General features: G+C 42.2%; 1 protein-coding gene across 1 annotated transcript; it reads right to left on the bottom strand.

Moving 5' to 3' along the window:
* Positions 1-1,106: 1,106 nt before the first annotated feature.
* Positions 1,107-16,792, bottom strand: LOC106584475 (DCC-interacting protein 13-beta). The gene is made up of 20 exons (XM_014169844.3): positions 16,641-16,792; positions 12,295-12,393; positions 10,532-10,591; positions 10,063-10,134; positions 8,928-9,015; positions 8,760-8,801; positions 8,601-8,659; positions 8,096-8,242; positions 7,698-7,933; positions 6,627-6,815; positions 6,467-6,509; positions 6,202-6,258; positions 4,903-4,997; positions 4,596-4,751; positions 4,437-4,489; positions 4,152-4,326; positions 3,998-4,034; positions 3,534-3,689; positions 3,350-3,397; positions 1,107-3,277 (listed from the first exon to the last, which is right to left on the bottom strand). The coding sequence occupies exons 1-20, from the start codon at positions 16,692-16,694 to the stop codon at positions 3,149-3,151; spliced, it is 1,995 nt and encodes a 664-aa protein (XP_014025319.1). The 5' UTR covers positions 16,695-16,792; the 3' UTR covers positions 1,107-3,148.
* Positions 16,793-17,104: the final 312 nt, after the last annotated feature.

The following is a 17,104-nucleotide window of genomic DNA, read 5'->3' as shown; positions in this document are numbered from 1 at the left end:
CAAGGTGGTGGTGGACTGCTTCCTTGTAGAGCTGAGGATGGAGAGGCACTTTAAGGCCCTCAGGCACTTCCTGCTGATGGGTAGTTTGCCCAGTCTCTCAGCAACCTGATCTTTGAGGATAAAATAAAAATGCAGCTGTCATACATTGGTGTGTTTATATTATGTACCTGTGTGCGTTTTGCCTGGGTGTGTATTTGCTGTGCTTTTTCTGTCAGCCTGTTTTGTGTGTGTCTGTGTTTTGTAAGTGGTGTTTTCACATCTAACCCATGTGTGTGTTCTCCTCTTGTCAGATGAGCAGTCATCAGACTTCTGGTCCTGAGTAAGGCTCTCCAGTAGTCTCCATGGAGACAGTCTCCATGGCTTCTAACTTCACCTTTGCCCTGTGCTTCCTCCCTGAGAACTTCCACCCTCACACCCCCGACACTCAACTGCCTGGAGCTACGCTACAAAGGTCAGAGACCGGAGTGTATGAGGGAGCCAATGTGTGTGTGTGCAGTAGATTGCCTTGATGACAGCAAAGGGTGGCTACTTTGAAGAATCTCAAATATAAAATACATTTTGATTTGTTTAACAATATTTTGGTTTCTACATGATTCCATGTGTTATTTCATAGTTGTGATGTCTTCACTATTATTCTACAATGTAAAACATTGTGAAAATAAAGAAAAACCCTACAATGAGTAGGTGTGTCCAAACTTTAATTGGTAATGCATGTGTTTAGAAACTAATGATACCTTGAATACACATCTCTATCCCGACACCCATTGCAATATGTGGTATTAATGTATGTTTGTGGCTTGAAACATGACAGGAAATATCCCCTCTTAAGGATTGACATGAGTCTATTCACATTTAAAATGCATGTACAATGTAACTCAACAACCTGTTCGACAGCTTTAATGTGCCTCATCGGGCAGTATGATGTTCCCTGTCCACAATGCTGTACACTATCAAAAGGTAATGATTACAACCTTACAACCCCCCTACACACTGACACCAAATGTAACAACACTACCCAAAGCTCCAGTGCCCCTCCCCTACTTTCCACCCCATTTCTCAAACCCTGTGTATAAATAATTAAAAAAAAAATACTTAAAGGAGTAAGAAAATGTCACTATTATTTTTATTAAAGATTGAATGTTAACGTTTCCTAAAGTGTAAAGCCTTATGGGAAGTGAACACACTGTCATATACAACCAAAGGTAATTTACAAAAGAGAAATTCCAGCAAAGGAGAACAATGCACTTGCCACTTTTAGTACATTTTCCAGATGGCTTGTATATATTTTCCCTGACAGTACATTTTACTTAGAAAGCAGAGGGAACACAAGGGAGTTGCAGCAACATGAAGGGCAGACACTAAGGAGGATTACAGAAGATGGATCCTCTCTAGGGGGAGAATCCTAATGTCCGTTTAAGTCAAATTTTCACTTAGTCTCCCATCGACATCAATGCTTGACAAAGTAAAAATTTGATTTACATACAATTTAGGATTTGACCCTACAATGACTCCTTCGTGGTTTAATGAGTAAACAATGCAGGAATGCAAAACCCACTCTGTCTATAGACAGCCATTTAAACAGAATGTCATAAAAGCCCTTGAGGGAAAAGGAGGGAACTGAGTTACATTCTGACCACACTGCTCATGTCGCACGTTAAAGTTGGTTGCCCACCGCCATATAAAGTCCAAAGAAGAAGAAGAAGAAGCCTGAAGGAGGAGAGATCACTAGAAACAAACTCGGTTTAGCCTTTTATCTGTGGATTCATTGTTGGAGTAGAGGACCTTGTGCATTTCAGGTAAAATAACAATGTTTATATCCCCAGACAAATTAGCTAGCAACAAGCTATCTAGCTAAATTGCCATAAATGTTTAATGCTTTTCAACCTGTCCCCAAGTTAATATAGTCGGTTCAGAGTTTGTTTTGATATTTCAACCAGCGTGTCCTGATCGAGTCTGGTGTGGGTGGTCAAAATCAACATGCGCGCAAGTGGTCTGGTCGGCATGTTGGGCCTTACAATATGACCGACTAAGAAAAACACCTACACTCAGACAAAACTCTGTAAAAGCTGTTTTAAAGTTGCCAATCATCTCAGCATGCAAGCAAACACCTTGGTCAACACTGAATGATCTCGCGGTCCACGCAAAGTCGAGCTTTGACCTATTGTCATTATTATTCCACACTACAAAAACATCTTACATTCAGAAACATACATGACGTTTGGTATTGCAGGTTAATCAGGGCTAAGAGAATATACACGCAGGAATGCAATGCCCGATCGAAAGAAAATGCAATGCATCAGTGATTTCCCCTTTTCCATTAATGTTTTGTTTCGATTTTCAGATTCTATGAAGCCGATAGAATTAAGGGCTAGATTCTATCAGATCTGCGCTAGCCGACATCCGAACAGCAGTTGTTTTGACAGTGTCGGAGGTGGAACTGCGTTGCAGCTCTCAAATCCACATGCGGCTCCTTGCATTACCTTATCGCAGACACTGCCATGGAATGCAACGAAGTCACACCCAACTTTATATCTGACAAATCCCATGCAGCCGCGTTACAAGTTATCTAACATGCTATGTGGATGTCGGCCATCGTGGGTTAACACTCAATCCGATTGGCCTAAAACCCTTTCCTTTTCCTTACTTTAGAATGCTGCCAGACAACATATGAAGTTAGTGCATTCTACTACAGACATCAAGCCTTTGATTAAATAGAAACCTTGGAAGTGCAATATTGTCCTATAGGAATGATAGATGCATATTAAGTGCTGCTGAAGAGTAAGATGTCATGGCCATCCATCTCTACACAATACTTCTACTGCAGCACAGACACAATGGTACCAATGTAAGTGTATTAGTGTTGGAGGTTCCAGTTTAAACTGACAGGGTGGCTGAGGATATTCATTCCACCAGTGAAAAGGAGTGAAATAACGTAAATAGTAAACCTACACATTGTCCCTTTGTATAAGTACCTGTACGTCACTCTTGTGGTCATAATGGATACACCATATAGACCCAGGGGTTTTTCCTGGTCAAGTGGTCAACAGGTAGTACCAGATTAGAGCCAGGGGTAGCGCTCATGAGAACACCGAAACCCCATGTGAGGAGGTGTTTGTTGGGGGAACCTCAGACCCTCCCCTGGGCCTGGCTAGGCCTCAGACTCCTCATCCGGCGCTCCTCCGTTAGCCGTGCTGCCTGTCTCGCTGTCCAGCAGGAGGAACTTGCCCTCGTTGGTCAGAGGCTTGTTCTTCAACAGCTGGACTAGAGCCTCTGGGTCCTTTACACACACACACACATATTAGTGGGTTAGATTGAGAATGAATAAATTGAGATTGATTTAAAAACATACCTTCTTTGCCTCCATAATATCCTTCCCCAAGCTTATCGTGTAACATATCTGTGAATGAAGATATGACACAAATTACATTGTGAAACAGATGAACCCATGACAAGTAATAGACAAGTAAATTCACTGACTGAAGGCTCTGTGCCATAGTGAGTCCAGCACATGAATGTGTGTTAAGATGCCTTACCTTCTCCCCCTCTGTGTTGCTCTCAAAAACAAACGCACTAAAGGAGGGCTCTCCCTCCTCGCCCTCCTTGCTCCAGTCTCGCCCCTCCACCACAAAGCCCATCAGCCTGCCGTTCTCCTGGTGGGCCACAAACTGGGTCACCTCCTGTAGCTGGAACTGTGAGGGAGGAAGAGGAGAGAGAGCAGGACCAATAGTGATTAATTCATACTGAAACCTTAGTGCTATCGCCAGGAGTGAAGCACTAGTGAACAGACAACATTACACTGATAACCACAGTATACTGCTGCGTTTACACAGGCAGACCAATTCTGATATTTTTTCCACTAATTGTTCTTTTGACCAATCACATCAGATCTTTTTCAGAGCTGATCTGATTGGTCAAAGACCAGTTAGTGGAAAAAAGATCAGAATTGGGCTGCATGTGTAAACACAGCCTACTAAGGTTACATTTTTCAGGCCCTTACACCGATTCTTGTGACTTGTGTCTGGGGGTCAATCAACCTGTGGTAAAGATAACAAAAAAGATAACAATGAATCAACATAGCTGGCAGAAGCACAGTGGCAAGGTTAAACTCTGTAAGCACTTTCATGGGTCTGCTGTTTGACCGGTTACTGTACCTGAGACAGCTGCTCGTGACCATGAGATGGGACTCTGTGGTTCTGAAGATGTTGTGGATGGCTCGAGCTGCCAGCACCTGTCTCATGGCCTCATAGATCACCTCCTGGGATTGTCCCGAACGCACCGCCATGGAGCCCAGGAACCGCACCGCAAACACCTGCTGCAGCAGGGAGTCTACACACACACGCAGACAGGCACACACATCAGGAGACAGAGAGGATCAGGGGATATGTAGTCCATAAAGAGCACAGTACCAATGAAAACTGGAATGGAGACACTCCTACCGTCGCTTTCAGGGGAGCAGTCATCGTCTGTTTCTCCGAAAGGGTTTGTACGCCTGTCAGCGAAGAAACGCACACAATTAAACCCAGTTGAGCTATTATTGTACAAACCAGCGTACAAGAACTGGTTCTGACACGCCAGCCCTGTGGTGAGGATCTTACCTCCCTCCGGCCCTGTTCTGGTCCTGGAACTCCGAGGCAGGCAACATGATGTCAAACTGGATGGGTGTCCCGGGAACTATCAGGTCCTCTGGCTCAGCAGCACTGGACGTCTTCTGGGACGCACCGCTAGAGGACTGCATCCCACCTGGCTTAGCCCTGCAGAGAGAGGGAGGGAAATGAAGAAAGAGGAAGAGAAAAATAAGTCAACTATCAGAATTCCTGAAATAACACATGCATACATTCTTTATTTTCCTCTGGGGGAAATCCAGGAAAACCAAGGCGTTTCCTCTGCATGATTGAGGCTAACCTGTCTGGGTTGGGCGAGCCCTCTCCTCTCTTCTCAAAGCTGGTGATGGGAGTGACCGCCTGAATGGCGGTCTGGTTCAGTCTGATGGCCACTGCCTAAAGAGGGGAACAGGGTGCAGGTTCTGTCATTACAATGTAATAATGATAAAAGTCCTAACATTATGCTCTGTGACTAACACATGGTGCCACAAGAGGGCATAGTTTGGTTAATTATACTGGGAACATTATTTAGTTTGAGGCAGGTATAGAAATAGTCTGGCATCAAACCAACCTTCTTCACTGTCATCAATAGAGTATTATAAGACTTACGTAATACATAACAGGCTATGTACACCATATAGGCCTATGAAAAGTATCAATTGGAAGCAGTACTTGACCTTACACTAACCCATCAGTTGTTTGTATCTTGCCAGAGTTGCTTCCTGGTTTGTTTGGAATAAACAAATTACCCACGGGCACTAGGGAGCCATGAGGTCAGAGACGAAGTAACAGAACATACGATGCATTTGTTTATGTGTACAAATTAAGGCAAAGCATACTTCTGAACATGCAGAACCCGCTGGTGCACGCACACATATGCACGCACAAGCATGCACACACAGTATAGATAGAGCCTCTTAGTCTGTCTTGTTATGTGCATAGAGAATGGGTTTAAGTTCAACTGGGTGGAATCAGCAGCCTCTGATAATGGTGCCATCCAGATGTAGGATCTAATTTGGCCCAGTTTGCTACAACAGGAAAATAATCCTGACGCAACAGGAAATGTGAATTATTATGTGGATTATAATTCATGTACATTTTTGTAGTGGTTGATACATTTTTCTTTAGGGCAAATAAAGTCTGAATTTTCAAAGTGAAAATTGCAAACCTTTTAAAAACTGAAATACATCACAAGTTGTCATGTCCTGCTATGCAGTAAAATACAAAGTAACAAAAGCGTGATCAAATTAAGATCTTTCATCTGTAAAACACCATATCCCAGTTTAGAGATTTCCCATGGGAGCACAATCATCTCTAAAACAATCAGGAAATCTGCTTAAAACTAGACCAGAGCATAATCAGCCCCCTGCAAAGTCTCTAGCGCTATACTGGCCTCTAGAAACCTCCTGTCCTGTATCAGTCACTCACAGTGCCCTGCTGCTACACATATAGAATGGGCTTGGTGTAAAAATGTCTGTCTTCGCCTTATCACAACAAAATATTGATTTATTCATTGTGACTTCTTTCAAGTGCTATGAAATACTACTGATTTACTACTTATCGCACTGTATTGATTAGAGAGAGTATATATACACTGTACCTCAGGGTTGTCAGTCAGGTAGATCTGTCTGGAGATATTGTTCAAAGTGCAAATCCACTGGAGATGAGAAACGGAGGAAAGTATTAGACTCACAGCCATTGCTCAACAAACATCCGAGACTTCAAATAGCTCCTCTAATGCAGCTTGTGACAGGCAGGCAAGAAGAACTTTCATGAATGAAAACGTAACAATGGCTTTTAACACATGGATGAAAGAAACCTATGAAACAAACAGGTACAAAAGATTTGACTGGTATGATACATACTTCCTCATATTCCCTTTTGCTCTCTGCTTGTAAAATCATTGACCTGCAAAATCCCAATAACAAAATTAAAACACAACACTGTTTGTAGGCTCATAAGAAGTCTTCCTCACAAATCTGTGCGTCTTGGTGAGGAGGAAGTGTGAATACTTAGCGTACATACGTTTTACCATTGGGGGAGGTGATCTGAAAACAGTAGCGTCTGTCCTCGCACTCTACGGCCATGACAGAGCTGTTATCCAGGTCTAGCACCATGCCCCCTGCCACTGCCCCTCGCGGCTGGCACATGAGGTTCCCTCCCTGGGTGAAGAAGTAAAGCCGGTCCCAGGCTGTGGTGACTAGGCCCGTCTTACTGTGGAGAGCAGAAAAGGGTTGTATTCATTACTGCAGACCATAGAATATATTTAAAAAAAATTTAAATAGGTAAAACTTCTGCAACGTAAAATGAAAACAATCATTCAGGTAGTCCTTTCCCCATTTGCTTCCATTTCGTTCCTAGTGAACACCACCCAGTTCACAGTGTTGGAGCAGTTGCCATCTCCATGACTCAGCTATTAGAACTAAGCATCTCAATCGGAAATCTAAAAGCAATCAGAAAGTGCTGACAGCTCAAATCGCAAAACTTTTTGTATGACTCAGATCTGTCCATAAAAAAATACCGGAGAACTAATTATCTTTTGGCATAGCTGCGCTTGACAAGCATTTGAGACAGATGTGTCATTAAATAAAATGGCATTCTGCAGAACCTTTTATTTTGTGCTGCAGACATTTGTCAAAGACTGGCGATGGTCTATGAGAAAAATACTATTTGACAGCTCTGACACTTTACTAAATCACAACGTTAGTTCTGCAATTCTACCTCAAGCCAAGTTTTTCTTCTTATATTTAGCTATAATTGTAGATGACGGCCCACCTTGCCAGAGCTGACAAATTGTATTCACTGAAGTACAAAGAGTGTAACTTTGAGACAACTTGTAATTGTAGTTTGACACATTCATTAATGTTTCCTTTGATACGGAATAAAAACAAGGCCTGCAGACAATAGTGTCACAATCGTTCACAATTTAACACATCCAGCTATAGCCTGAAAACATCAAACAAGGAGAAGACATTGAACACTGACACACCAAATTAAAAAAAAAAGAGCATTGAATAAAGGACTGAGTGAAATCAAATCACCCTTGAATGCAAGATATTGGAAGACTGAATTGAACTTAATCAAACAGAGCCTTACTTCCTGATGTTGAGGTAGCCTGCCTTCTGTATGAGAGTGCGGTTGACAGGGGCGGTGTCGCGGTCAGGCATGTAGACCGTGTCCTCCATGGAGAGCAGCTCTCTCTGGGTCATACGCATGGCCTCAGCCTCTGAGTCCAACTGAGCCTGGATATTTTGTGTCATGCTGGACACTGACCCCAGGAAGCTGTCCATTTTCTTTGAAACTAGATCTATGCCTTTCTTATAGAAGTTGATCTGAGAGGGACACAAAGAGAGAAGACATTCATTGCTTCTCCAGTTCTGACTTGCTGTAGGACCACAGCAGTGTGTGGTGTCCTGGTTTATTGCGGTAGGAGTAAAGAGTGTGTTGATATTGGGTTAACGACTTGCAATGTGGATTTGGGTGTGTGTTGGTACCTGGGCCTGTGTGTAACCAAGCATGGGCTCCAGCATGGCCACTCTCTTGCGGTACTGCAGGGCGTTGAGGGCACAATAATACTGCATGGAGGCCTGGTGCTGCTTCCTCCTGGAGTAGGCCACCTCCCCCACCAATTCGGCTTTCACCTGCACCATAACACAGTGGTTAATCACACACACTAGTCATTTAGCAGACGCTCTTATCCGGTGCGACTTACAGGAGCGATTAGGGTTAAGTGCCTTGCTCAAGGGCACAGAGAGATTGTGACCTTTCGGTTAATGGCCCAACACTCTTAACCTCTAGGCTACCTGTCCGCCCACATATACCCAGCTAATTAGAGGGAGAGCCAAGTAGAGCAACACAATCTCTAAACTAACGTATGTCATGACCTCTCAACTATTGAGGCAATGTTATCTATTGGACCAGTTTAACAGGTACTACCAGTGCGTTGTTGTACTGTTAGAGGTTTGGCTAGTACATTTCTCATACAGTCCCCATCACTACCTTCTCATTCTCCTTCTTCTTGGGCAGTCTGCTGTACTTGACCATGGCAGCCTCATGCTCTGTGAGGGGGAAGGAGTGGACATGAGCTGAGACGATCAGCTACTGTGTTATACCAACTCCAAAACAAAATCATATCAAATTTGAGAAACCCATACATACCATCAGAGGCGATGCCAAATATTTCTCTCAATGTGCTTATCTCTGAGAAGTCAAATACAAATTCAGTGTCAAAAACCATGACAAATCGCAAAACCAAAATCAATCACATACAGATTATATTCTAAATGAATGAAAGCAACAGGCTGATGAGGAAGTGTTTGTGTCTACCTGTAAGGTCCTTCTCTCTGAACTGGATCATGGGAAAGATCATCCTGTCAGCCATCTGAGTGGCCAGCTCTGAGTGTAGTGTATTCAGCTGGGGAGGAGAGAGAACTAAATTACCCAGAGGCACCCTGAAAACAGCAGGGGTTGATTGATTGTGGTTGAAAAGAAAGTTGAAAAGCAGTTAATTCAAATTACTGATCATCACACAGCCAAATCCCTATTGTGTAATTGACAACCAGTCAAAACACATTTTCTTGGTCTAAAGATGAATTTCATCCTGTAATTTCTTACCAATATAAAGAATATACCCTATGCAGCTATCCTCAACTTGGACTGGTTCATTTCACTATCAAGTCATATTCAAAGAAGCCAAATTCAGATAAGTGCTAAACCATCTACCAAGTAAACACACAGTGGTGTATAACACCTGCAGTAGTGTGAACCTAAAGTCAGAGCAGGATTAGGTGTAATCTGCAGGAAGATGGATGCATTCTTTAGGCCTGTGTAGTTAGGCCAGAAGGGCAAACAATGACTGCTCTAATGCCTCTCCAGCACAGGCTAGCCAGCCAGGCCCACAGACCCCCTATGGCTCAATCCATCTGTCTAAAGTAACAGTTTTTTACATTTCAGCAGAAACTCTTCTCCAGAGCGATTTACAGGAGCAATTAGGGTTAAGTGCCTTGCGCAAGGGCACATTGACAGTTTTTTTTCACAGTCGGCTCGGGGATTCGACCTTTCAGTTACTGGCCCAATGCTCTTAACCACTAGACTACACATCCACCTCCAGGAAAGCCAGAGTGATTATCTACCTGGCTGTACCGCAACTGGTCTCTCTACCTCATCCTGGAGGCCATAGCCTCTACAGAGAGCTGGTGGATGCTCTAATGTTGAAACGTGTCAGTTGTAATGACAAGGGAAAGTCTATAATTCAACTTCCAATGCATACAATTGTGACAGGGTATTTGGGGAATATTTTTACCACCTCCATATATTTATGACTGTTGCACACATCCACACACTGTCGTTGACACTCACTCTTCTCAGACCAGAAACTCCTATATGCACACAAACACTCCCTGTGTAAACAGCATGCTCACAAACCCAGTAACGCAAACACACACAGATGCACTAGCCTCACCTCCCCCACAGTTTCTGCAAATTGCTGTAGTGTTCTGATCACCTCCTCGTCACCTTTACCAAGGGCAAAATTCTGAAGAAAACAATACGGGACTTAAAAATGTCATAAAACACTGAATTTATCACATTCCAAATAAACATTGAGGCTATGATGTTAGAAATTCTAAATTCCCATCAAATTGCTGGCATGCTGCTCTCTCCTGTAAAGGGACAATATGCTAACAAATCCAATGGTAGAAGTCTTATTTAGTTATTAGATCCCCATTAGCTGTTGCTATTGCAGCAGCTACTCTACCTGGGGTCCACACAAAACGTAAAAAAATGACATAATACAGAACATTAATAGACAAGGACAGCACTAGATACATTTAAAGTCTTATGCTTTCTGAAATAATGCCAGGTAACAGGTATATCGCAATACACTGCAGTTAAGTACATGAGCATTGTCCAATATTCTCAATGAGACATACTTGCTTCTCATACTCCAGTAGCTGTCTGGACAGCTGTTCTGTAGCCAATCCCATCTCACTCTGAAGAACACAGGAAGTGATGTCATTAGCAGTTTATCCTCTGGATGACCCGTCTTACAGGAAACTAACTCAGAAACTACACACATCATGCAAACTAAGCTATTGTATCCTCACATAAAGAATCAATGACTTCAAATTGGATTGGACTAAGCTTGGGCGGTATACCATATAAACCGTATACCGGGGTACTTGGAAATAGCCATGGGATGGTTTTTCCAATACTGTCAATACCCTAGAAACCATTTATTTGAAGTTTTTCAATAAATTGTCATATTTGTAGGTATTTTTTAAGTAAATACCTGCAGTCAACTGGTGCAATGTGTTAGGAGATAAAGCAGATCACATTCTTATTTCACCGGTCACATTATGAAGCTGACTTTTTTTCCTCAGCACAGTTGAGCCAGTCACACCTTTGTTTGTAAATAGCACAACAGGAGAAAGTGGGAGCGGGTGAGTTCAGCTGTGTATTGACAGGGGTCGCGTTTTATTGGAAGTCAGTGTGTTTTTTTGCTTCAAGAGTGATCAGGGATGTGCAAATATAGTTTTCCTTCAAAGAAAATACATTAGTGCAACACATTCGACGGAAAAATATTTTTCATCAAATGACAACGCTATTTGTCTGGCAGCCACACAAGTAAATGCGCTTCCAATGAAAATGCAAGGTATTATTGGCAAAAACGATGCATGGCCATCATATTTCTAATGTTTAGGCCCATCATAGAAATAATGTAGTCAGCTACATTTCCTAATGTTTTGCCTAAAGTTAATCTTGCATTTTAACTGAGAAAAATAGGCTGGCTATACCAAGAAAAGTAGTGGAGAAAAGAAGCTACACATCAGCTGGAGAGCTGTCTGTTGATACAATGCCCGTTTGTGAATTCTCATACGAGTTAAGAAGTGCAACTGAAGCACAAAATTAGTCTGATGCCAAGCAGAAATTACAATAACAAGCATTTTAGATATGAGTTTACAAAATGCAAGAAGATATTTCTTATGCGTTGTATTATTTTTTTCTGCATGAAACTCAGAATTATGCGTTAACATGACCCCTACTTTAACTTGCCATCTTAGTAAGTGGCTGAAATAATAAGGTGACAGGCATCATATCGTGTTAGCTTTCTGCTGTGTTTGACAAGTCAAAGCCCTTTGGATGAGTTCTGTACAGCTGCCACTGCTATCTTGAATTCCTTGTTTTTTCTGCTCTCAACTGTCTTCTCCTCCCCCATCTTCTCTGAGCAGGCAGGCTCGTTGCCCTAGCGACTCCAGACTCCACACAGACACAGTGTGAACACACGCTGCTCCAGAGCTAGTACTGAATGAGTCAAAACTTTGTTCATTTGCACAATGTCTCTCGTTCACATTCGCTTGAAAATGTACAAACTCACCAAAAATGACATTCGGTAGCTCCTACCAATATATGTATAATTTAAGAGCTGGATTGCCCATCTTTGCAATTTGTTTATTTCGTTTGGGATTGTTAGCATATATTAGTGAGCAACCTCCATGGAAATGATCTATTACTAATTTTGTTATTGTTCTGGTAATAGACGGCCAACGCACTATTTTGGCTCCCCCTTGTGTACTAAGCCTGTAATACCGTAAACACCAGGGTGAGAGAACGATGGTATGACAATATGAAAATCTGGATACCGCCCAACCCTAGATTGCATGTGTGTGCATGCGTGCGCATGCGTGCGTGTTACCTGGGCTCCATACACCCTCTGCATGGACTGAAGCAGCTGGTTGGTGTAGTCTGTGAGCGTCCCTGCATCTTCCTCAAACACACTGAGCAAGGAGCGAGTCTGTAGAAGAGAGGGACACACAGAAACCTATGACAAGTGGCAGACAGACAGGCAGGCAGAAGGGAGGCAGCCAGCCAGGGAGGCAGCCAGACAGACAGCCAGCCAGACACTAGACAGATTGAAAAATGCTGACATAGACCAAATGAGGGATAAGCTTTTAAGACCTTCAGCCTGTAATTGTATGGAGACCGGCGCAGTGTGGTAAGCTGGTATGGGTGCGGCAAAGAGTCACACCTTTATTTAATGATTTATACTGTTGAAGTCGGAAGTTTACATACACTGAGGTTGGAGTCATTAAAACTTGTTTTTCAACCACTCCACAAATTTCTTGCTAACAAACTATAGTTTTGGCAAGTCGGTAAGGACATCTACTTTGTGAATGACAAGTCATTTTTCCAACAATTGCTTACAGACAGACTATTTCACTTATAATTCACTGTATCACAATTCCAGTGGGTCAGAAGTTTACATACATTAAGTTGACTGTGCCTTTAAACAGCTTGGAAAATTCCAGAAAATGATGTCATGGCTTTAGAAGCTTCTGATAGGCGAATTGACATAATTTGAGTCAATTGGAGGTGTACCTGTATTTCAAGGCCTACCTTCAAACTCTGTGTCCCTTACTTGACATCATGGGAAAATCAAAAGAAATCAGCCAAGACCTCAGAAAAAAATTGGAAACCTCCACACGTCTGATTCATCCTTGGGAGCAATTTCCAAACGCCTGAAGGTACCACGTTCATCTGTACAAACAATAGTACGCAAGTATAAACACCATGGGACCACGCAGCCGTCATACTGCTCAGGAAGGAGACGCCTTCTGTCTCCTAGAGATGAACATACTTTGGTGCGAAAAGTGCAAATCAATCCCAGAACAACAGCAAAGGACCTTGTGAAGATGCTGTAGGAAACAGGTACAAAAGTGTCTATATCCACAGTAAAACGAGTCCTATATCGACATAACCTGAAAGGCCACTCAGCAAGGAAGAAGCCACTGCTCCAAAACCGCCATTAAAAAGCCAGACTAAGGTTTACAACTGCACATGGGGACAAAGATCACACTTTTTGGAGAAATGTCCTCTGGTCTGATGTAACAAAAATAGAACTGTTTGGCCATAATGACCATCGTTATGTTTGGAGGAAAAAGGGGGAGGCTTGCAAGCTGAAGAACATCTCAATTGTGAGGCATAGGGGTGGCAGCATCATGTTGTGGGGGTGCTTTGCTGCAGGTGGGACTGGTGCACTTCAGAAAATAGATGGCATCATGAGGTAGGAAAATTATGTGGATATATTAAAGCAACACTCAAGACATCGGTCAGGAAGTTAAAGCTTGGTTGCAAATGGGTCTTCCAAATGGACAATGACCCCAAGCATACTTCCAAAGATCTGGAAAAATGGCTTAAGGACAACAAAGTCAAGGTATTGGAGTGGCCATCACAAAGCCCTGACCACAACCGTACAGACAATTTGTGGGCAGAACTGAAAAGGCGTGTGCGAGCAAGGAGGCCTACAAACCTGACTTAGTTTCACCAGCTCTGTCAGGAGGAATGGGCCAAAATTCACCCAACTTATTGTGGGAAGCTTGTGGAATGCTACCTGAAACTGTTGACCCAAGTTAAACAATTTAAAGGCAATGCTACCAAATACTAATTGAGTGTATGTAAACTTCTGACCCACTGGGAATATGATGAAATCAAATCTGAAATAAATAATTCTCTAATATTATTCTGACATTTCACATTCTCAAAATAAAGTGGTGATCCTAACTGACCTAAGACAGGGAATTTGTAGGCCTATCCCCTTTATTCATAAATATGCTGATTTGAAATGTGACTTTCTAGTCCCTAACTCACTCAAATTGATTCCATGATTTGAATAGGAAGAACTAGTCTGAAATATGCAGAGCAAGCCACAGGCATACAGTACCAGTCAAAAGTTTGGATACCTACTTTTTCTTTATTTGTATTATTTTCTACGTTGTAGAATAATAGTGAAGACAACAAAACTATGAAATAACACACATGGAATAATTTAGGAACCAAAAAAAAAGTGTTAAATCTAAATATATTTTATATTTCAGATTCTTCAAAGTAGCCACCCTTTGCCTTGATGACAGCTTTGCACTCTCTTGGCATTCTCTCAACCAGCTTTATGAGGTAGTCACCTGGAATGCATTTCAATTAACAGGTGTGCCTTGTTAAAACGTTAATTTGTGGAATTTCTTTCCTTCTTAATGTGTTTGAGGCAATCAGTTGTGTTGTGACAAGGTTTTTATTTAACCTTTATTTAAGGTAGGGGTGGTATACAGAATATAGCCCTATTTGGTAAAATACCAAGTCCATATTATGGCAAGAACAGCTAAAATAAGCAAAGAGAAACAACAGTCCATCATTACTTTAAGACATGAAGGTCAGTCAATCCGGAAAATGTCAAGAACATTGAAAGTTTCTTCAAGTGCAGCCGCAAAAACCGTCAAGCACTATGATGAAACTGTCTCCCATGAGGACCGCCACAGGAATGGAAGACCCAGAGTTACCTCTGCTGCAGAGGATAAGTTCATTAGCGTTAACTGCACCTCAGATTGCAGCCCAAATAAATACTTCAGTTCAAGTAACAGACCCATCTCAACATCAACTGTTCAGAGGAGGTTGCGTGAATCAGGCCTTCAAAGTCACATTTCTGCAAAGAAACCACTACTAAAGGACACCAATAATAAGAAGAGACTTGCTTGGGCCAAGAAACACGAGCAATGGACATTGCAATGGACAATTCACACAGCATTCTGCAGCGATACGCCATCCCATCTGGTTTGCACTTAGTGGGAGTATCATTTGTTTTTCAACAGGACAATGACCCAACACACCTCCACCAAGAAGGAGAGTGAGGAAGTGCTGCATCAGATGACTTGGCCTCCCCAATCACCCGACCTCAACCCAATTGTTTGGGATGAGTTGGACCGCAGAGTGAAGGAAAAGCAGCCAACAAGTGTTAAACATATGTGGGAACTCTTTCAAGACTGTTGGAAAAACATTCCAGGTGAAGATGGTTGACAGAATGCCAAGAGTGTCAAAGCAAAAAGTGGCTACTTTGAAGAATCTCAAATATAAAATATATTTTGACTTGTTTTACTATTTTTGGGTTACTACATGATTCCATGTGTTATGTCATAGTTTCGATGTCTTCACTATTATTCTACAATGTAGAAAATAGTACAAATAAAGAAAAACCTTTGAATGAGTAGCCGTGTCCAAACTTTTGACTGGTACTGTATGTTGAACTTAAGGACCCAGTCGAAAGCAACATACATATTTAAGAAGACAACATAATTTAAGTGCATGTAATATGCTTGATTTTTCTGACACAGCCTATTATAGCATAAATGCCAGTGAAGACTAGCCTAAAGAAATGTAGCCTAAATTTGGTTGTATATGCAAGTGGAAAATATCAAGACTCTTTGCCTAACTGTTATTATGTAGTATTAGAATACGTGTAATTAAGACAGCGTTATACAGTTTGATTACGAGTTTGATTAATAACAGTCAGCTACAAATATTAACTGAATTACATTCCCGCACCACCAAAGCTATTGGGGACAATTAGGTTTAGTCAGTGCCTCAAATCCTGACTGAAAGATATTTCAGATTGCAGACCCATAGCTGGGAAGTTTAGGCTATTGACCAATTCCAATGGATTCCCATACTGAGAAACCCCTACCTAGCCCGTAAAATAGGCCGAGGCCCCAACTCGGGGGCTTTTAAAAAAACAACATGCATGAACACTTCCGTCAAACAAATCATCCATGTAATTCGCAAAACATAATGGTCTACACTACAGAAGACTGTCTGTCACAATAAACAACCAGTCGTTGTTCTGAGGCACACTGTTTTATCAACAGCCAACTACAGGCCGGGCGATGCGCAACTCATCACCTCACTACTCACACTAGAAAGGGTAAGGCATTCTCGAATCTCGAGCAATATGCAAATTATAGGCGACATTTGTTTCTGATAGGAATTAGGTACGACTTGTGACACATTGTATCAACTTTGTATCGGATACATAGCCAATGCGCTAGCGTGCAACTGCGGAATAGTGTACATTTCCAAAACAATGAGCCAATTCAAAGCTGTCATCTTCGAGTTGAGTAAATAGCCTACAACAGTGGATCTGTTTTAGCCAATTTCACATCTCCTACAAGACCTTTCCTCTCAATAATGGCATATAACATAAACATAGTATCGACCCACCTGAGGACTGTCCTGCAAAGCCTCTTCTAAAAGCAACGTATGGACGGCTGGCATCTTGTTCACAGCGAAGAGAACGGACTTAAATTATTTAGTGCGTGGACTCTCTTTCCCAGAGAGCTTTGTCTGCGGATGTGGGTGACACGTGTCATTTGCAGGCGGTCCTTGGCCAGCCAGTCTTAGAGCAACCAGTGAGCAGTCGTGCAAGCATTCTGCTCTGACCACTGACACAATTCAGAATCAGACACGCGTACTTAAGGCCACCCGCAATCCAAGTTACAAGAATATTGTTGTCCTGAAAACGAGCTGTCTTTGAATGTTGAACTCCTGTTAGCTGTTCTAGGCTTTCTCTGTAGCCTGTAGGCTCACTGTCAATGGGATGAGAAACAAGACAACAGTGTCCCCCCCTGGATGCATGGGTAATTACATTTACTGTAATCAATTAGTGCCAATCAAATCATAAAAAG

This window comes from Salmo salar, chromosome 23, assembly GCF_965601325.2.
Source record: "Salmo salar chromosome 23, fSalSal1, whole genome shotgun sequence".
NCBI lineage: Eukaryota > Metazoa > Chordata > Actinopteri > Salmoniformes > Salmonidae > Salmo > Salmo salar.
The sequence above is the reverse complement of the archived record's forward strand: the minus strand, read 5'-3'. Positions and strand labels throughout refer to the sequence as shown.